General features: G+C 62.7%; 1 protein-coding gene across 2 annotated transcripts; it reads left to right on the top strand.

Moving 5' to 3' along the window:
• The first annotated feature begins 2,643 nt into the window (after positions 1-2,643).
• On the top strand, positions 2,644-20,056 carry JUP (junction plakoglobin). 2 transcript variants are annotated; one of them, XM_068212304.1, is made up of 15 exons: positions 2,644-2,711; positions 12,038-12,270; positions 13,216-13,469; positions 13,681-13,919; positions 14,301-14,502; positions 14,900-15,044; positions 15,405-15,508; positions 16,482-16,820; positions 17,223-17,378; positions 17,523-17,642; positions 17,796-17,946; positions 18,066-18,187; positions 18,446-18,485; positions 18,807-18,974; positions 19,210-20,056. In XM_068212304.1, the coding sequence occupies exons 2-14, from the start codon at positions 12,045-12,047 to the stop codon at positions 18,950-18,952; spliced, it is 2,244 nt and encodes a 747-aa protein (XP_068068405.1). In that variant the 5' UTR covers positions 2,644-2,711; positions 12,038-12,044; the 3' UTR covers positions 18,953-18,974; positions 19,210-20,056. The 2 variants fall into 2 exon arrangements, with proteins under 2 accessions (XP_068068405.1, XP_068068406.1); XM_068212305.1 differs by lacking the exon at positions 2,644-2,711 and adding an exon at positions 2,712-2,752.
• Positions 20,057-21,212: the final 1,156 nt, after the last annotated feature.

Genomic DNA, 21,212 nt, shown 5'->3' with positions numbered 1-21,212 from the left:
GCTGCCTCCACCTTCCATGTGCTGCCGCCGTGGGATCCAGGAGCTCAGGGTAGGAGAGGCTCTGCTGTGGGAGAGGAAGGGATGGGATCAGGCCTGGATGTCCCCAGAGATGACCTGGGGGAACTTGTGGGGCTGGGGACCTCTGGAGGCCATGACAGCAGCCAGGCTCCTGTGAGGCTCTGGGTTCCATGAGGGGGACCCCAAATGGGATCCATGACCCCCTCATTGAGGCTGTCAGGTGAGGTGTGAGGGGGAGCTGCAGGGGGCTGGAGGGCAGCATGTCCTGTCCCATATGGATCTTTGGGATGTAATATCCATGAGCTGATGGGGTGCAACACTGTGACACTGCTCCTGGATCGGAGGGTGCAGCCTGCATCCCCCGATGAAGGTGGGGATGTCAGGGTGGGATGACCTCCTCCTGCCTGCATCAGGGCGTTTTGGGGCCCACTGGGGGGGTCTCTGTTGGTGCTGACAAACTTGTGCCAGTCCTAGGCACGAGGCGTCGGGCAGTGTGCGGCCTCTCACTCCTCCCTGCCGTGTTCCCTCCCGCTCGGCATGGAAATTGGCTACGAGGACTGAAACTGAGAGGCTGAATCACAGCGTTGGCCCCGGGGGAGGGAAGGGATGGGAATGGAAGGAAGAGGGTGGCAAGAGGCTGCCAGCACCCCACCCTGCCCTGCCTGGAGCCCCTGTTCACCGAGGCTTTTCCAGCTCTGCAGGGCACTGGGCAGGGGGCAGGGGCTGAGCCCCCAGACCCGTGGGCAAAGTTGAGGGCTCAGGGAGGCAGTGCTGGGAGGGAGCACCCACTGCACCCCTGCGGCGGGACAGGGCTGTCGTGTCACTTGGGAGGAGCTGGGTTTGTCACCGATGGGTCACAGCCACCTCGGGAGGGGAGTGCCAGCCTGCTGGGGTGTGGCCAGCGGCACTCGCGAACGCGAACGGATGAGCGGAGAGCGCTCAGCCCAGCACTGGCACCGCAGCATAGGGGACAAAGGCCTGCGGATCTTCCTAACAGCTGGGCGAGGGTGGCGCGGGGCCCACGGGGCCTCCGCCCTGCTCTGACACACACCTGGGCACCGTGTCCCCTCCCCAGCCCCACACTCACGGGGAGAAGACAGCTCCTTGCTCCCACTGATCTACTGGCACCAGGCAAAGCCCCTTGCAGCTGTGAGCTGGGGTGCCCGGGGTCCCTTCCCTGCTCCCACCTGAGCCGCTGGATGTGCAGGCGCTGGCCGCATCCATCACGCCTGGGAGTGCCAGGCAGGAGCAGCAGCTCTGGGAGCGCCGGTGTGACCCGGCATGGCTGTGACCTGTCCCCCAGGTGACATGTGTGTGAGCATGGCCACCGTCCTGTCCCCCAGGACACGGAGAGTCGAGCTGCGGGGCAGTGCCAGGGGCACAGAGATGGGATGCAGAGTGACTGACTGGGGACATGGAGGTGGGATGCAGGAGCAGGGCTGCAGGAAGCGATGGGTTACATGGTGAAGGCATCGTCGCGCTTCCCTCGACCTTGACCAAGAGGGGAGCGTGAATGAGATTTCTGGCTGACGCCTCAGCTGCGCTGTGCCCTGCCCTGCCATGTCGTGCCGTGCTGTGCCGTGTGCCCACTTCCTTGTGCCGAGAGCTCTCTCGCTGTGCTCCGGATCTCCCGCTCAGCGCACAGCCATGAATTAATTCCCTTTTCCTTGCAGGGGCGGTGGAAGCTCTGTCTCTCACCTCCCTTCGCAGCTGAGAATCCCCGCCTGGCAGCGCTGCCTGCCAGACATAGCAGGGAACCGTGCAGGCAGCGGGGGTGCAGGATGCTCCCTCCTCATCCTCACCGGGGCAGAATCCTCCTGCTCCCCACACCTGGGGGTCCTGAGGTGGGCTGGGACGTATCCAATGGATGACTCGGGCACTGGGTGACGGCGGCTTCGCCCGGGACGCGGCAGCAGCACCCGGCTGGACCGGTCCGGCGGGGACCGGGTTGACGCAGCGGCGGCAGCCCCGAGCCCTTCCCGAACGCCGCTTCCTGTCGCCCCCGCGCTCCTGCCTCGAGGGGACCCCGCACGGCCCGGGGGGTCCCCGCACGGCCCGGGGGTCCTCGCACGGCCCGGAGGTCCCCGCACGGCCCGGGGGTCCCCGCACGGCCCGGGGGTCCCCGCATGGACCGGGGGTCCCCGCATGAACCGGGGGGTCCCCGCACGGCCCGGGGGTCCCCGCATGGACCGGGGGGTCCCCGCACGGCCCGGGGGTCCCCGCATGGACCGGGGGGTCCCCGCACGGCCCGGGGGTCCCCGCACGGCCCGGGGGTCCCCGCATGGACCGGGGGGTCCCCGCACGGCCCGGGGGTCCCCGCATGGACCGGGGGGTCCCCGCACGGCCCGGGGGTCCCCGCGCCCCCGGCCCTGCCCAGGGGCGGGTCCCGGCCCCACCTGGCCGCGCCCACTGACGTCACCCAGGTGGTCCCCTCGTGGTCGCGCCCCGCCCGCCCCGCCCCGCTGTCCAATCACCTGCGGCCGGGGGGCGGGGCGGCCGCGCCCCCGCCAATGGGGAAAGAATAAACACGTCCGGCGGGGGCGGGGCCCGGCGGGCCCAGGGCTTGATGGGCGTGCGGGGCATCCAATCGCGGAGGGGCGGCGCGGGGGCGGGGCCTGCGGCGGGCGGGGCGGTGCGCGGGGCGCTGCTCGCCTTTTGTTCGGGCAGGAGCGGGCGGGCGGCGGAGAGCGACGGTGAGCGGGGCCGGGGCACCGGGCACGGGCGGGGAGGGACGGTGAGTGGGGCCGAGGCACCGGGCATGGGCAGCGGCGGTGAGCGGGACCGGCGCGCCGGGCACGGGGAGCGACGGTGAGCGGGGCGGGGCACCGGGCACGGGGAGCGACGGTGAGTGGAGCCGAGTCAGGGAGCGTCGGGCATGGGGGAGCGGCGGTGAGCGGCAGTAGGCCTGCTGAACGGGGCCGGGGTCGCTCCGGTGAGTGGAGACGGGTCCGGAGGACGGGCTGGCGGAGGTCGCGGCGGGGAGCGGTCCGGTGAGCAGAGTTGGGGCGGCCGGGACGGGGCCAGGTCCGTGGCCGTCCGTCGTTCCGGGCTGGGCTGCACCGGAGCCGTGAGGACTCCGCCGTGCGGCGCTGGGGAGCGGCCGCTCTCGGGGCGGGGAGGACCTGCGTCCGCGCCGGGCAGCACCGGGCGTCCCGGCTTGGCCCCGCTGCCGTCGTGTGGGTCAGAGCTACCCGTGTGCTGCCTGGGAGTTCCGCCGGTCCTGCTCGGCCGGTCCCCGGGGCTTCCCCCATGGGCAGCCGGGCTGCCCCGGGCTGTCCCGGCCCCTTCTCAGTGCCGCTGGAGCCGGTTTGGGAGTCGCGGCTCCGCGCTCCCGTGCGAGGCGGTGACTCTGTCCCCGGCCCCGCCCGGAGCTGCCGCTGAGCGGGCGAGGCCCTGGCACGGCTCTTAACGCAAACTGGACTGCTCCGTGCCCAGAGTCACACCTGGGGACACCGCGTGCTGCTCTCGAGGCCGCCTCGGATCGCTTCGACATCGCCGTCCCTACCCGCGGGGCCGGGGCTGCCCTTCGCCCGCCACCTGGCATGTGAAGTCTGGGGGCTGAGAGGGATGCGACCTGACATCACCCAGACAGCGCCCCGCGGGTGAGGGGTGCTGGGCACCGTGCTCACGGCGGGGTCCCGGCTGAGCCCTGCCAGCGGACATCCACACCGCGAAACGGCGAGGGGAGCGAAACTTGGCTGTTTGTCTGATGTTTAGAGAGGAGAGAGCGCTCTAATTGCGTTAGCTGAATGATTAGCTTAATTAATCAGGTTTACAGCACAGATGAAAGGATAACGCTGAAATGTTGCTGGGAGTTGCCCGGAGAAGGCTGTCTGTCATACGAGCAACGTGGGGCGACGTATGCTGGGAGAGGAGCGTGAACGCTCAGGAGGGCACGGCTGCTGCTGGGGATGGGGCAGGGTGACTTGTGCCATCGTTGTGCCTGCCCGAGTGTGAGGGCATCAGCCTGCACCCTCTCCAGCCAGGCTGGAAGTTCCTGCACCCCCGGCTTCCCTGTAGCGCCGTTGGGGTGCCTGGGTGAGTCCTGTGTCTGGTTTCATGTTCCCTTGTCAGCTTCCCCATACCAGAAGGGTGGTGGGGGCTGGGGATGCCCCGTGACGCAGCCCCTCAGTCGCTTCACCTCCTGCTCCAGCCCACGTCGTGCTGGTTTTGGCGCTGGTGCCGGCCCCGACCAGCTCGCGGCTCTGGTGTCCGCCTGCCATCGGCTGGTGGGGAGCCGGGGGCGCAGCGTCTCCCTGCCAGCTGCCGCGGGGATGGGGCTGGAGCGGTGCCGGGGGCGTTTGCTCCGGGCTGTCAGCCGCATCCAGGGCAGGTGCAGTGTCCGCGGGGGCTGCTCCAGGCTCCACTCCCGGAGTGTCCGGCCCAGCCGGAAACAGAGACGAGAAAATTATAGGGGTCCATTTCTGTGTCCTTGTCGGTGTCGGAGCTGGCTGGAAGGGTGCAGGGTACCCGCTGGAACTGCGTTTGCACATCTGAAGCCTGTTATCGCTCATTGTTTTGGAGGATTTCCATGAAGTGTCATGAAAAACCCATTTCACTGCTAATTTGGCTTAAACAAGTTGGCCATCAGGACGGGGACGCACAGAGCTCCTGGCAGCGGTGGCTGAGGATTGCGCTCCCTCCTTGCGCTGTGGCTGCCGTGCGGGAGCAGGGACAGACGCGGGTCCCCGGGGCTCAGGGCGCTGGGGAAAGGTGGGGCGGCCGTGCGGGGCCCTCCCTCAGACAATGGCGTTACAGTCTATTGTCTGGGCGATGTGCCGTGTCCTTGCCGGCTCCAGGAAGCGCGTTCATCCCCGGGAGGGGGTGGGGGGACGAGCTGGGCTGCTGGGAGGGGTCTCCTGGGCCTGGGTGTGCGAGTAGTTTGTGCGGCGTGCCTGGAGCCTCCGGGGCAGCGCGGGTGAATCGTGGCCGGGCTGCGGCCGGGGGCTGTGGGGGATGTCCCCTCTGGTCCTGGTGCCGCATTTCAGAGTATCATTCGGCGCTGCCCTAATCCCATTAACTCACCCCTTTGTTTCCCCCACCTGAAACCCTTACTCAGCCCTCGCGGCCGGGCAGGCACTGCGGTACAGCTGCACGGCTCCTGCAGCTCAGCCCGTTCCTGGGAGGACGGCTTCCCTTCAAGACTGTGGTTTGGTGTGGGAGCGCTTGATGGGATTTGGCTTTTTATCACACTTCCAGATCTCCGGGATTTAAGACGGCGCTTTTGCCGGGCGCGCTGCCGCTCGCAGATGGCAGAGCCTGGGAGCGAAGCTGCCCTTGGCCCCGCTCCGCAGGCTGGGGGAGCAGAGCCTTTGCACAGAAAACTTGCAGAACTTTAATTGCAGCATCTGTACCGACGCTTGTGCTGGTTTTGAAGGTTTAAATTATACCGGCTTCTAATTAACAGAAGTTAAAAAGAAATGTAGTGTCAATTACAGCAGTACAAGTCTACCTCCGACTTCAGTTGGTGCTTCCCCACCTAGACAGGGTGTGTGGGCACCCAGCATCGCCCAGGGCTGGGGGTAGGTGGTCAGTCTTAGTCCCGTGGGGTGTCCCAGGTGGGTCTTTTTGAATGGAAACGGCTGGGGATGGCAGCTGGGGAGGACACCAGGGCTGCATTGGTGCCTTGAATCGTGTTCTCTGCTCTGGGGGGGGTTGTTTTTGTCCCTCTTTGCTCATGGACATACTTGACAAAGTGGTGGACAAGGGCGTGGGAAGATGCAGGTACTCCCACTCCAAAAAGGCTTAAAACTTGACCTCAGCACCGTGTCTGTGCTTAAACAGAGCTGGCTTTGCAGCCACACCCGGTTTGTCGATGGCTGCGCGGAGCGGGGTGGGGGGGGAGGTGAAGATGTTTCTATTTAAGCAGAGGTTTGAAATACCCTTCTAAATCCACCATCCGCGATGGGTTCTGCGGCGGCTGCTGGCGGGCCTGGAGGCATCCTGGCACGCCTTGGGACTCTCGGCTCTGGAATCGCTTTGGAAACAGGGCAGAATCCTCGTACCGCGGCTGCCGGGGCTTGTCGGGCAGCCCTTGACATCTGCGCTGTCTGTTCCCGGCGAGACCTCGGCCTCCTTCCCAGACCCGGAGCTTCTGGCGGGGTGGAGGCGGAATGCTCGGTGTTTTCCCAATATCCCACGCTTGGCTGGTCAGACCTGGCAGGGGTGACGGTGGCCGTGCCCTCCAGGGGGGCTGCCCCGGTGCTGGGGCACAGACCCCGTGGGGTGGGTGCGCTGGGGTCCCGTGTGGTTTTTGGGGGTAGGTCTGGATGAAAAGCGTGTTCCTCTGTGTGGGGGGAGAGACCTTTGGCTGCTGGCAGAGCCTGCCGTAATCGCGGTGACGCGCGGGCAGAGCCCTGGTGACAAATCATTAACTTGCTCCGACAGGCCGGGTGCTGACGGCTGTTGGTGATAATTTCTTGTGAAGCGTCTGAACTTTGCAGCTGTAATGCAACTGGATGGAGAAATTAAGCTGGGGCTCAGCACCTCTGTGCCCCTCCTCACTGGCCCTGCTCCTCTGGCAGGGCCAGGTGGCAAACCCTGTGTCCTCCACACCGTGGCTGGAGCTGGGGGCAGCCAGCAAGGTCCAGAGCCTGCAATTATAGTGTTCTTAAAGAACAACTTGTTCTTTGTGCTCATTGCAACAAAATAATGATTTCTGATTTTTTTTATCCAGATGGAGTAATTGTGATTAATCTCACCATGCCAGTTCTCATTTCCATGGACAAGTGGCAAATTCCCATCTTTCCCGGACATGATTCTAATGAGATCAGCAAACTCTGAGGAGGAGATGAGCCCACGTGGGTCCTCCTGATCCTGGTGCCTCTGCAGGTGGAGGTGTCTGTGCCAACAACTAGTGATGTGGAGATGGGGGTGCGCTGCCAGAGACCCCACAGTGGGTCTTTGGCAGGTGGATGTCCCTGGGAACATCCACATTCCCCGGGCTGAGGGTCCTGCTGGGAGCCCTGCCCCTGCACAGGAGCGGGGGGTGGGTGTCAGGCTCAGTGCTGTGCGTGCACTTGCAGCGGGAAGAGCACTTGATGGATAATACTGTGTCGGTTTGTGATGTGAAGTGCCAAAACATCACAGCCTGGGCCTGGCATGTGCTGGAGCTGTCAGGAGCTGTTAATTCAGGTGCAGGCGAGGCATTTCGGGGACACGATCTGGGTTGATAGAGAGCATCAGCTGAGCGCAGCAGGTCGTGGCAGAGTTGCTGCGTTCTGGGGCCACTCTGCTGCCAGAGCCTGGTCTGGTGCTCAGGGGGATGCAGCACCTCCAGCAAGAGGAGCTGGAGCTTTGCATGAGGCATTCAGCAGCTCAAATGTAGCAAAAACATGGTAGCTGAAATATGAAAAAGGTTTGGAGCCCCCTCCAGTGAAGGAGCCTGAATCTGAAGCTCTCACACCCCACTGAGTGCCCTGAAGTTGTCAGAGCTGGTGGGGCAGCTGGGAGCCTTTCTGGACCAGGGTAAAAAAAGCCATGGGCTCCTTTGTGTGCAAGGCCAGGCCAGTGGTTTTGCCTGCTCTAATGAGAGGCTGATCCCCCGTCGCTGTCTCCTCCTCATTAAACTTCAAGCTGCTCTCGTTCCCCTTTGAATTCTTCCACTCATCTTCCCTGTAAAGCCCCATTGAAAGGGCTCCTGGTGCTGGGATCTGACTCCAACGCTTCCCATTGATGCTGGTGAGGTCTTGACAAGCTCCTTTCTCTGCCTGCTCCCGCTGCGTGTTCCTGAGGATCCTCTTCAAAACCACTGAAGCTTTTGTACAGCGTCTGCGGGGCCTTCGTTAGCGGCTGCCCCAGCTTCGTCAGCCCTTGGTGTCACTTCAGAGCACCTTTGGGCAGGGGCTGTGCGTGCTGGGGGACTTCGAGGTGCAGCTCTGCAGGGTGCACAGAGCTCTGGGTGTCCTTGTCTGTGGCTGTCCAGGCCAGGGCTGTCTGAGCGGGCAGTTGCTAATCCCCGGCTGCTCCAGGAAGGGGGGGACCGGAGATGGCTTGTGTGTAGTGTAAGTGCTTCTAAAATAGAGTCTTTTCTTGTGCTGCATTTATTGAATTGCCTTAACTGCCTCTTCCCTTTCCTTAAAAGCCTTGGCGACTGTAGTTGCAGCCGCTCGCATGCTCCCACCACTGAGCTCAGCCCCTCACAGGCTGTGGCTGCGTGAGGGGCCCCCCCAGTGCTATTGCCCTTTGCTCCTGGAGGATGTGAGTGAGGGTGGGGTTCTGGGGGGCTCTGGCAGCCCCTTGCTGACACCCACGCTGCTCTGTGCTGGGCTGAGGACAGGCTGGACCTGCACATGATGAGCTCAGGCTGCCCCTCATGCCCACTGACCCTGAGACCCGGTGCCTGCTCTAGTGTAGCCCCTGCCTGGGGCTTGTGAGGGTGCCCTGTGCCCCCCACCTGCTCCCCTTGGGGTGACCCCACACTGGGGATCACGGCTGCTCACCCCAGGGACTGCTGCTGCTCCTGAGCAGAAGATATTTCTGCTCCCCAAGAAGCCCCTGAGCAGTAGATATTTTTGCATGAAGCAGCACTCGCTGCTTTCCTGCTGCTGATCCGGGCGGCTCAGCCCTGTCTGCTGGCTGTGCCCCGCCTGGTGAGGCTGAAGGCTTCACAGCAGCTGGTGAGAAGGGCTAGTCAGGCCTGGGGCTGCATGTTTGCCAGAGACTTCCTCCGCAGACGGTGTCCCGGGGGGCCGGTGCTGCTTGGACGCTGATCAAATGGCTCCGGGGGCGGATGAGCTGCTGGCCGGTGCCCGACAGCCTGCGGGAGCTTCCTCTGCCTTCCTGGCTGGGGGAAGTGGTGGGAGAGGGATTAACCTTTTCCTGGCAGTGCCCTGCTTGAGTGAGTGAAGACTCTGCCTGTCCTGAAGCCCCTCAGGTGTCTTGGCTCCTTCCCCATTGTGGTGTGGGAGCAGGCTGGAGGTTCTCCCCAGAACTGCTGTCCCCTCTGAACAGTCCCCTACAGCTGCCTCCCTGTTTCCTGGGGGATTTCTCAGTGTTCCCAGGAGCAAGTCTTGTTTCCCTGGGGTCTAGGTTTGTGTGGAGTAGGGCTGGTGCCTGGTGGCACCGTTCTGCCCTTGCTGTTCTCCCCTTCCCACTCCACCAGCTTGGTGGGGGAAGGTAAGGGCTGGGCTCAGCAGCAGTCATCCTGTCCACAGGCCTGATGTGGAGCCCACCCAGACGTGCCCCATGCTCGTGGCTGACCCTTCAGTGTGGGTATTTTCACATGTGCTCCAAACACCACCCTGCTTCTCCCTCCTGCATGAGGGTCCTTTCCTGCTATGGCACTTCCCTGGAAACATTGCCAGGAAAAGGCTCCTGGTAAGGCGAACCCAGGTGTAACCAGCACCCTGGTGCCCCTCTCCTGCTGATCCTGCTGAGGAGGAGAGAGGACACCTGAGGACAGAGCCAGGCTGTGGAGGACAGAGGAGAAGCTTGTGTCAGTGTTGCCCCTCATGGAGTGATGAGCAGGGCACGCTTGACACAGGGTTCAGAAAATGTCACTGCTCACTGTAGGAGCGTCTGGAATTTGCTCCACTGGCCCTGTCACTTCAGGTGCTGTTGGCCTTGCTAGCCCCTGTGGCGATGAGCAAACACTGTTGGGATGCTCAGAGGAAGGACAGATGCCCGTGTCCCTTCTGTGGGGCTCCTGGTCCCGCTCTCCTGCTTGGAGCTCGTCTGGGGCCGATCACCAGAGCTCGTGTCTGAGCTCGAGGAGCTGTGCTGGCTTTTGATGTCCCTGGGTGCTGTGGTGCAGACAGAAGGGGTGGCTCATGCATAATGCAGGGCTCTGTACGGTATCTGAGCCCAGCTCCTGGATGTTTGGAAAATTAAGTGCCTGTCTGATGCCTCTAAATTGTGGAGCGGATGTCACTGCTCAACAGTGGTGCAGCAGCATCAGCCCCTGCCAGATCTGTCTTGCCCTGGCCCTGGCCGTTGATCTGTACTGCCCTCAGCTCTGCTCTCCCCCTGCTCACCTTGTCCAGGGCAGCTTTCCAGTGTTTGCCTGGGCTGTTGGAGCCCTGCTGCCGGGGGTGGGATGGGTGCCAGCTCATGGTGATGTGCCCTGCCAGTGCCGCAGAGCCCTCTCCTGCCTACCGCTTCCACACTTCGCAAGGCATGACTATTGCTTCTCTTGAGTTTCCCAACACAATTTGGAGACTTTCCCACCGTGGCCAGGATGACCCAGCTGAAGGACTTGCCCTCCCAAATACCAACGCAGCAGCGCCCGAGTGCGGGTGTGCGGCACCGCGGCACTCCCAGCTCCGCCCCGGGGCTCTCACGGCCCATCCCTGCTGCGACGCGGGGTGGGGAGCAGAGCTGTCTCTCCTCTCGCCCCTGGCACCGTGTGTCACACACTGTCCTGCCCCAGTGATCAGACATCCCAGCTCCTACCCGCCCTGGGAAGGCTCTGCCTCCACCGTCCTCCGTGTCCTGACCACCGTGCATTATGCACAGCCCATTATCGCTGCTCTGGGTCTTGCCAGTGCTGCTTGACAGCTCAAAAAAAAAAAAAAAAATCGGATTGGCAAGAGCAGCGCCCTGCCGCGGCTCCGGGAAGGCGGCTGGGGCTGGGGCTGGGCGCGGGGGTTGCGGGATGCCCCAGCCGGGGGGACAAGCGTGGCGGGCTCCTGTTTCCCATCTGGCCGCTGCTCCCGGGAATGAGGGCTTGGGATTCCTCCCTGCGAGCGCCGGCCTGTGCAGCTGGCGGGGGCTCGGCCGCTCCTTGGGAGCAGCCGGCAGCGGCGGGACGAGCCGCGCCAAGCCCGTGCGCGCCGTGCCCCGCCGGGACGCCCCACGGAGCCGCGTCCTCGGCCACCACCCGACGCCCTGACTCAGCCACCGGCCTGGCGGGGGGCTCAACTCCGTGTCCTCGCTCCCCCAGGACGGTGCTGGGGCCCGAGGCTGCCGCCCCAGCCCGGCCGGTCCCTGCGGGTCCCGCGCTGTGCTGGCGGCTGGAGCGGGGCCAGGGGTGCGCGGCCACCCGGGTCCAGCCCGGCGCAGGAATCGGGGCCGGTGCAGGTGGTAATTAGGCTGTTTGGAAATGGGTGCTGCTGCGCCCAGGTATGCCGGGCGGCAGCTGCTCCCTTCGCTGCTTATCGCCTCTGAAACTCTGACTCATTCCACTCCTGCGCGGCCGGGAAGGGATAGGAATCCTGGCTGATGGCTCAGCGGAGGGCTGGGCGGGTGCTGTCTCTATCCCTCCTTCCCTGCCTGCCTCCAACCCTCCCTCCCTGCCTGCCTCCATCCCTCCTGGTCGTGCCGGGGGCCTGGATGCAGGGCTGGTGACTCACAGCCCTGAGTGAGCTCAGGCATTAATCCGTGAGCCATCCTCCCTCCCCCTGTATCTCCAAATTAAAGACAAGGAAATCCCAGCCCTGCTCCCAGCAACCTTGGCTGGTTTGTCCTGAGTGTTGGGATGTGCCGGGCTGCCCTGTCCTGGCACTGAGTGGGGAGTACCCAGCCCCGGACCACACCGTGGGCGCCTGTGGTGCTGAGCACCCATGGGAGAGCTGAGCCAGTGGCTTTGCCTGCTTATTTTTAGGTGCTTTAGGAGTGTCCCAGGAAGCTTCTAAAAAGGTTCGTTTTATGCTTTGAGCTCCAGCCATATGGAGCTTGGAGCTCCTGGCATGTCCCCAGCTCTTTGCAGGTTGTGTCTCTGGAAAGGGTCTTAAAAAAGCTCATGGGCAGCCAGGGACCCTGGAGCTTGTGGTGTCCCAGTGTGCGGGGCAGAGCCTGCCCACACCTTGGCCGAGGCAATGGTGAGACACAGCGCTGTGAGACGCAGCCGCGGTTCATGTCTGAACACGAGCAACAAAGTGCTGAGCTTTGGGTTCGTCATCCCGGTGCCGCCTTTCATCTCCAGTGGGGGAGGAGGGCAGATAGGGATCGGCTCCATCTGCTCGTGGGCTGCGCGGGGCCGGCTGCTGCACGGGGCCTGCTGTGCCATTCAGGGGCAGGAGGGTCCTGCGGCTACCTGGGCTCTCCTGGAGGTGTAACCTCTGCCCTGCCCACCCCGCAGAGCAGCCATGGAGGTGATGAACATGATGGAGCAGCCGATCAAGGTGACGGAGTGGCAGCAGACCTACACCTACGACTCCGGAATCCACTCCGGTGTCAACACGCAGGTGCCCTCTGTCAGCAGCAAGTGCCTCGGGGATGATGATGAGGTGTATGGGAAGCAGTACACCATCAAGAAGACGACCACCACGAGTTACTGCCAGGGAGGGAGCCAGGCCCAGAGCCAAGCGCAAGGTAAGGGGCTGTGAGGCCCGGCACATCCGCAGGCTCAGCTGCTCAGCTCCTGCCTTCCTCTTCCTCCCCCGCAGCCATGCTGCTTCTGGGTACTCCTCCATGCTGGCTTCCACACCCCGGGAGTTGTTGCTGCCTAAAATATGCTCCCTCCTGTCCTCCCCAGCGCCGAGAGGCTCTTGTGCGGGGGTGGCGCGCGGTCAGCCCGCGCTGGTGCTGAGCTGCGCACGCATCCGAGCGCGCCAGCGGGTTGGCTTGAGATGGGAACAGCTGATCCTGGATCTGCCACCTGCTCTACTGCCTGTCTGCCTGCTGGGAAACCTGTCCCAGTGTGGCTGCCAGAGCCGCCAGTGTGTGCCATAACACTGTGCCAGTGCCACAGCTTCTCCCGCTGAGGCGAGGATGATGCGGAGCCGCAGCCTGGAGTGAAGGAGATGCTTCTCCCAGCTTTATTCCCTCAAAGGGGGCTGGTTTGCTCTGCTTGCCTGTGCAGTTCCCTGCCAGCAGTAGGCTCTGGAAGGTTTACTGGCAGCTCCCATGGGGATCAGAACTCCCTACAGGACCCTAGGCAGTCCTTGTGCTGCAAAGGTGGGGACCATGGGTAGCTACTGCAATATCACACCTCAGCATCTTTGATGGGGAAGGCCTCAGTGTTCTCCTTTTTTCCAGTGCCAGCTAGTCCCAAGTTGCAAATATCCTTAATTTTTTAATTAATGGGCCTTGTGTGACAACTACCCTATCATGCTGCCTAATTGAGTGTTGTCTTATCTCTGTGCTGCTGGATCTGTTTACGCTTTGAAGCTCCAGCTCTGTGCAGAGTGTGCGGGGACTGCTGACGTGGCTGGTGTCGCTGTGCTAAGCTCTTGCTCATCTCGTTGGGTTTGGGAAGCAGGGCTGGGAGCGCTCCTTGGAGGGAGCCTTACACTGCCTCCCTGTCCCTCCCTGCAGCGGACATGGAGGCTCAGCTGGCCATGACCCGTGCCCAGCGTGTCCGGGCCGCCATGTACCCCGAGACGGTGGAGGACCGCTCACTTCTCATCACCACCCAGCTGGAGGGGCAGCAGACCAACGTGCAGCGCCTGGCAGAGCCCTCCCAGATGCTGAAGTCAGCCATCGTACACCTTATCAACTACCAGGATGACGCCGAGCTGGCCACACGTGCCATCCCAGAGCTCACCAAGCTGCTCAACGATGAGGACCCGGTAAGGAGCTATGTTTGCTGTGCTTGTCTCTGCTGCGCCGATGGGCTCCTGTCCCCACGGGGCTCTGTGGCCACGTCTCCTTCCTCCTGGCCAAACTCCTGGTTGCCTCCGCCCTGCACCAGGACTGAGCCCGCCCCTGCCCAGCCGTGTCACCTCACATCCTGTCCTTGCTGCGGGACCCCTTCCCAGACGCCGGCTCCTCTCCCTCCAGGTGGTTGTCAGCAAGGCAGCCATGATCGTCAACCAGCTCTCCAAGAAGGAGGCGTCGCGCCGCGCGCTGATGCAGTCGCCGCAGATCGTGGCGGCCGTGGTCCGCACCATGCAGAGCACCAGCGACCTGGACACCGCCCGCTGCACCACCAGCATCCTGCACAACCTCTCGCACCACCGCGAGGGCCTGCTCTCCATCTTCAAGTCTGGTGGCATCCCGGCCCTCGTCAGGATGCTGAGGTACACGGTGGTGGGGACTCCAGGGGAATGGCAGAGCCTGGCAGCCCCTCCTGGGCTGGGGGCAGAGGAAGGGAGGGCTCATGCTGCCCTCAGTGTGGGTCCTCCTGCTCACCAAAGCAATGGGAGACTGTGAACCTGTGAAAACCCCTGGGGTTTGCTGTGTGTGGAGCCTGCGTGGGGGCAGGAGGAGGGGAGTGGCTGCCTCACCCACACTGCCCTGGCCACAGAGATGGGGCTCAGGCTCTGAGGTGTCCGTTCCCTGGGGCCGTGCTGAAGGGTGCTGGTGGGTGCTGGGCTCGGGGCAGCCCCAGGGGCTCTACTGCAGCCAGGTGAGCACGGGGTAGTTCCTGCCCTGACGTGGTGTGTGCTGCCCTCCCACAGCTCACCCGTCGAGTCCGTTCTCTTCTACGCCATCACCACCCTGCACAACCTGCTGCTGTACCAGGAGGGGGCCAAGATGGCCGTGCGTTTGGCCGATGGGCTGCAGAAGATGGTTCCCCTGCTGAACAAGAACAACCCCAAGTTCCTGGCCATCACCACTGACTGCCTCCAGCTTCTGGCCTATGGCAACCAGGAGAGCAAGGTGGGCTGGGGATCCCAGACTGACAGAGACGTGGGGAAGGCAGGAGGGGGGTGGTTGCCCAACTTTGCACCTCACAGATGTGCAGGAGGCAGCAGTGGAGACCCCACCATCTCGTGTGTCCCTGGTGATGTGACCACAGCATTCCTGCATGCTAAGGGGCTGGAGCTCCTGCTGGCTTGTGTCCTGGCATGAGCTAGGGAATCTGAAAGGGGGTCCCAGCAGCCCAGGGCTGCCACACCCCAACTCTACATTCGTAATGCCCCATCCCTGGAAGTGTTCAGGATCAGGTTGGACAGGACTTGGAGCCACATCATCTAGTGGAATGTGGTGGAGGGTGGAACTGGATGGTCTTTAAGGTCCCTTCCAACCCAAACCATTCTGGGATTCTGTCTTGCAGCTGATTATTTTGGCCAACGGAGGTCCCCAGGCCCTGGTGCAGATCATGCGCAGCTACAACTACGAGAAGCTGCTCTGGACCACGAGCCGCGTGCTCAAGGTGCTGTCGGTGTGTCCCAGCAACAAACCTGCCATCGTTGAGGCTGGTAAGAGAGGCTGGGGCAGGGCCACAGGAGGAGGATGAATGGTGGTGATAGGGGTGAGGGCATGTCCTCCCACAAGTCTGTGAGACGGGCAGAGGTCTGCACAGCCAAGTGAAGCCTGTGCTGGCCTGGATTCCTGCTCTGAAGGCTATTTAGGCATGTTCCTGGCACTGTGTGTGGGCAGGATCCATCCTGGCTGTCCAAGAGCTCTTAACACACCACATTTGGCCTCTGCTGAGCCACGAGGCTGCTCTGTGTGCAGGAGCATTGGCCGACGCCCAGCCCACACGGCCCTGCTGCTGCTCACTTCTCCTCCTGCTGGGATGGCCAGGGGTGCTCACAGGACTGTCCCCTTCCCTGCAGGTGGCATGCAGGCACTGGGCAAGCACCTGACCAGCTCCAGCCCCAGGTTGGTCCAGAACTGCCTGTGGACCCTGAGGAACCTTTCTGACGTGGCAACCAAACAGGTGAGTCTGCAGGACCCCTGTTTGTGCTTCAGTGCCACGTTTTGGAGCCGTGTCCACGCCAGGTGCTGGGTGGCTCATGCCAGGCTGAGTCCAAAGCCTTGTGTTCCCTGTTCCCTGAGCTGCAGCAGTGCTTGTGCCTGGCAGGGTGAGGGGATACCCTGCTGTGCCCAAGTTACCCAGCAGCAGGGCTTGCCCTGCATCCCGGGGTGCTGCTCACTGCCTGTGGCCTTGCCCATGCCAGCTGGCTGCCAGCACTCCTGCGTGTCCCCAGTGCTGGGCCGAGGCCACCACGGTCACTCAGCGGGTGCCACCAGAGTTTGCTCTGGCTCGGGAGCCACATCAGCCTGTCCTGGGCTGGCTGCCTGCCCGGCTCCTGGGGGAGCTGCTGGCAGAGCTGCTGCCAAGGCTGTTGTGCCCTGCAGCCGGTGCAGAGGTGACCCCAGCCCTGCTCTGGGTCTGCTCTCCCAGCTCTTTGCTGCCTCCTGATGAGTTTTCCCATCTGCTGGGGCCGCTCCATGCGGATTAGCTCTGATGCAGCCTGGAAACTATTTTGGCTGTCATGGAACCATCCCTGGCTCTGATGACTGAAGGGTTGAAGGAGGATGTGGCCATGGTGCTTTAACTCCTTCCTGACCCGCTGCTGGCTGCTGGCCAGCACAGCCAGGACTGGGGTCACTCCATCACCGTGTGGGGAGTGCTGGCAGGGGCATCGGAAGTGTGATTCCAGCAGGAGACATTAAACTCTGAGTGAAACTGCACATGTTAGAGTGGCTGGGGCTCACCGTGAAGGAGCAGCTCCAGCTGTGGGGGATGGAAAAGGGGCCGTGGGGGAATGGAAGAGGAGCTGTGTGGGAGTTAGGAACACAGTGGCCCCTTCATCACTGCCTGCTAGGGGCATGTGGGGCTGAATGTGGCATTGGAACTTGGGTCTGGCTGTGTGTGCTGCTCCCACCTCCCATCCCCACTCCTGCAGGAGGGCCTGGACGGCGTCCTCAAGATCCTGGTGAACCAGCTGAGCTCTGATGATGTGAATGTGCTGACCTGTGCCACTGGCACCCTCTCCAACCTGACCTGCAACAACAGCAAGAACAAGACACTGGTGACGCAGTCAAACGGGGTGGAGGCCCTGATCCACACCATTCTGCGGGCGGGTGACAAGGAGGACATCACCGAGCCGGCCGTCTGCGCCCTGCGGCACCTCACCAGCCGGCACCCCGAGGCCGAGATGGCCCAGAACTCGGTGCGCCTCAACTACGGCATCCCCGCCATTGTCAAGCTCCTCAACCAGCCCAACCAGTGGCCACTGGTTAAGGTAAGGGGCCAGAGGGGTGTTGTGGGCAGGAGGAGGCCAGTGCTCGGGCTGGAGCGAGCTCCTGCCTGCTGTTCTGTGGTGGGACGGGCTGCAGAGCGGGTCGGCAGCCGGTGCTGTGCACGGAGTGATGGTGGCTGCTGCTGCCCCAGCCCTGCTCCTCTTGGGTGATGTCCTCGACAGCAGCTGATGAGGGAAGTGGCTCATGCCTGCTGCTCACTGGAATTGAAGCTCAGCTTGGGGAGAGGATGGATCCAGGGCAGGGGGGAGCTGAGTCAGCCTGCCCCACAGAGGGGATGGGGTGGGACAGACGGGGAGGGGTGCAGCCAGTGGGTCTCTTGGGGAACACATGCTGTTCTGATCCACAGTTGAGACAAATGGCTCCTTCCTCCTCCCCTCCTCCAGGCTACCATAGGCCTGATCCGCAACCTGGCCCTGTGTCCGGCCAACCACGCCCCGCTGCAGGAGGCCGCCGTCATCCCCCGCCTGGTCCAGCTGCTGGTCAAGGCTCACCAGGACGCCCAGCGACACGCGGCCGCTGGCACACAACAGCCCTACACGGTGAGTCCCCACCCCTTTGCCCTGCTCCCAGCACAGCCTGGCACCCCAAAACCCAGCCTGTCCCTGGGGGTACCCTGTGCCCACACTTCAGGTGGCTGTGCCCCGGTGTGTGAGGGCCCTGGCTGACCTTTTTTACCCTGGCAGGATGGAGTGAAGATGGAAGAGATTGTGGAGGGTTGCACGGGGGCACTGCACATCCTGGCCCGGGACCCCATGAACCGCATGGAGATCTTCCGCCTCAACACCATCCCTCTCTTCGTGCAGGTCAGGGCTGTGGGGACACAGCAGCTGCACTGGGCCACCTCCTGCCCAGCCTGCACGGGCAGCTGCAGCCCTGGGCTGGTGGCCCCATGCATCAGGACATGCCCAGGGGCTCCTTGCTGGCTGCTTCACACGGCCGCTGATCTCTCCTGACAGCTCCTGTACTCGCCGGTGGAGAACATCCAGCGCGTGGCAGCCGGCGTGCTGTGCGAGCTGGCCCAGGACAAGGAGGCAGCAGATGCCATCGATGCCGAGGGGGCCTCGGCTCCCCTGATGGAGCTGCTGCACTCCCGGAATGAGGGGACAGGTGAGTGCTGCCACGTTGGGGGCTCTGCCAGGGACTCTCCTGGCACTGTCCCAGCTGGGGCTTCTGGGGCTCTGATGCTGCATGGCAGCAGGAGCTGAGGCTGCTGGCCATCCCTACAGCCACGTATGCGGCCGCTGTGCTCTTCCGCATCTCGGAGGACAAGAATCCTGACTACAGGAAACGTGTCTCCGTGGAGCTCACCAACTCCCTCTTCAAGCATGACCCGGCAGCCTGGGAAGCGGTGAGCATCCCAAGCAGGTCTTTTCCCTGGGGAAACCAGGGCGTCAGGGGTTGGCTCTGTGCTGCTTCCAAAAGCTGTTGCCAGCACCTCCAACCAGAGCTCAGACAGGAGCGACTGTCAGACAGTGGGAGGTGGGAGGCAGATGGGCTGTGGCCTCAGCTCCTGGGTCATGGCACCGCCTGGGACAGGGCTTGCCACCCCATGGCCCCTGAGCATCGTGAACATCAGTCCCTTCAATTGTGCCATCTTCTCCCGTAGGCTCAGAGCATGATCCCCATCAACGAGCCCTACTCGGACGGTGAGTATGGCACCAGCCCTCCTTGCAGGGTCCCCATGGGCTGGGTTCTGGAGGGGCAGTTGTCTTGTGTCACTAAGCCAGGCTGGTTTTAAAACCGTTTTCAGGTGGCTGGCAGTCAAATGCCAGCCCATTCTTCAGGGGATTGAGGGTGCACAGTGAGCACACACAGCTCTCAGGGAGCACACACAGCTCGTGCCCTTGGGCTAGGGCATGGTGGGGCCCTTTTACAGCACCGCCATGTCACGTGTTTCCCTGGATGGGGGGACAAGGAGGTGGCTGAGATCTGATGGGAGCTGAGGTTGCCACATCCCTTCCCTGCAGAGCTGGACCCTGGTTACCGCCCCATGTACTCGGGTGACATCCCCCTGGACCCCATGGACATGCACATGGACATGGACGGGGACTACCCCATGGATGCCTACAGCGACGGCGTCCGAGCGCCCTTCGCTGACCACATGCTCGCCTAACCCGCCCGCAGCCCCACACCAGGTACCTGCCAGCACACCTGGCACGTGGGCTCAGCCCTGTGGCAGGACGGGTGGCCAGGGGAGGTAGGGCTGGCTGATGGCACCTGCCGTGCTGGGGGGTTCCCTGGTGCCACCACGGGGTCCCTGGCGCTGCCATGGATCAATGTCCCCATCAGCTGTGGGCCCAGGGTGTCCGGCGCTCTGGTCTCCTCCCAGATCCCCCCTCGGTGGATGACAGGAGTTCTCTGCCACTGCAGGTGTTCTCTCCATGCAGAAGAGGGTGGCCCCAGAGCTGAGCATTCGCGAGAAGGACTTGGGAGACAGAAGTGCCTGAGAAGACAAAACTTTTCCATTCCCACGAGAGGTTTTATTTTTCGATTTGTTTTCTTCGCTGTGGGCCTGTGGAGAAGGTCCTTCCTCCTGGGACTGCTTCGAGCACCTACTGCCACATCCAGCATCCAAGATACTGTTTCTGAAGCTTTAAAACACAAACCTTGCACCGTTAGTGAGCTTTCATTGGCAAAATAGTCTTTTCTATAAATATATATTTCTTTTTTATTTTTAATATGGTGCCAACGGCTTTTGCCGTCTTTAAGTTTGTGCTTTCTAACTTCCCCACGATTTGTTCTGTGTGTTAGTGTTCTAGGAGAGGAATCTGACATGGAAAAACCCTTTGCTTCCTGCAAACTCCAACTAAATCAGGCCAATCCAGAGTTTGCTGAAAGCAAAGGGTCCGTGTCCCAGGACCTTCGGGGTGTCTGAGGTTTAATTCTTTCCCATCAGCCGCTGGGAGCTGACTTTGTGTCCCTGTCCTGCCAGTCCCCATAGAGGAGTGATTCCAGCATTAGGAACTGTCCTTGTACTGATCTTTGTTGCACATTTTAACCCGTTTCCCTTCTCTTTGGTGAGTGGTGTGTTTCCGTCCCCTCCTCCCTTATCTAACGCATTTTTTAAAAGAGGCTTTAGATCTGATGGTGGTTTAACACTCCGGCTGGAAAGGGATGGACAGTTACTGGAGTGTGGGTCAGGAATGGAAGATTTTATTATTTCTGTAAGTTGTTTTTGTATAGACCAAAGCAAAGAATAAAATAACCCCTGCAGCCCTGTGCTGCCCTGAGCCTGTTCTTGTGTCGGCTGGGGAGGGTCCCTGGGGCAGCCGGGGGAAGACCCAGCCCTCGCCCTCTGTGAGCCCATGGCGAGTCCCTCCATGGGCAGAGTGATCCTGGGGAACTCATTCCCATGCTTGGCACCTGCTTTGCCTGGACGTGGGCCCAGGCTGCCACAGAGCACGGCAGGATACCGAGGTCCGTGTGCTGTGCTCGGGACAGGAGCAAGCGGGGACAAAGCAGCAGGAGCTGGCCTGGGAAGTGGGACTGGGGGGAACATCCTGCCTGAGCTCGGCGCTGTGGCCGCAGCCAACCCCAGTGCTCAGGGAAATGGATCTGCTTCCTGCCACAGCCCGTGCCAGGACCAGCTACGAGCAAAACAACAGCTGCTTTCCGGGCAGCCCCAGCAGAACCCGGTGCACTTCCCGAGGGCAATGGGGCTGGGGTGGCTCATGGGATGAGGCTGGGGGCCACACAGCCCCCAGCCTGCTGCAGCTGCTGCCAGAGCAGGAGACAATCAGTGGCAGGCCTTGGCTCCAGCCCTGTGCCTAGGATGGGGGTTTGGCTGTGCTGAGCCTGGACCCCACACCTTGGCTCCCAGTCAGATCTGCTGCGGGTCACGGGAATGTTCCTGCTGTCAGATCTGGCTGTCCCCAAAGTGCCAGCGGCTGTGGAGATGCCCCAGAACATCTGTCCTAGGAGGGGTGGGATCCTGCAGCCATCCTGGAGCCATGGGCAGGGATGTGCCCCCCGCACATGTTGAGGCGGGAATGCACATCCCGAGATCCCCAGTCCCCCTGGGCAGAGCTGCCAGGGGCATGTGCGGGATTTTGGGGGAGAAGTGGAGCCAGAGGACACCCGGACCAGAGCAACCGGAGGTGCTTGCAGGGTCCTCAGGGAGCGGCGGGAGGGACTGCGGTTCCCGGCATCTTCGGCTGCTCTCCGCACCTGCCGGGAGCGGCTTTCGTTGTCGGCGGGGGCCGGGAGCGATGTCCGATGGATCCGCAGCCACCGCCGCGCCGGGAGCAGCGCCCAGCGCGTGTGCGGATCTCCCTCCCCGGGACCGCCTGCTGCACCCAAAGCCGTCATCTCCCGCGCTCCCGTGTGCACCGAGCCCTGGGCTCCCGCGGTGTCCCACTCCATCTCCGGGTCAC

Source organism: Anomalospiza imberbis, chromosome 22, assembly GCF_031753505.1.
Source record: "Anomalospiza imberbis isolate Cuckoo-Finch-1a 21T00152 chromosome 22, ASM3175350v1, whole genome shotgun sequence".
NCBI classification, from domain to species: domain Eukaryota; kingdom Metazoa; phylum Chordata; class Aves; order Passeriformes; family Viduidae; genus Anomalospiza; species Anomalospiza imberbis.
The sequence above is the reverse complement of the archived record's forward strand: the minus strand, read 5'-3'. Positions and strand labels throughout refer to the sequence as shown.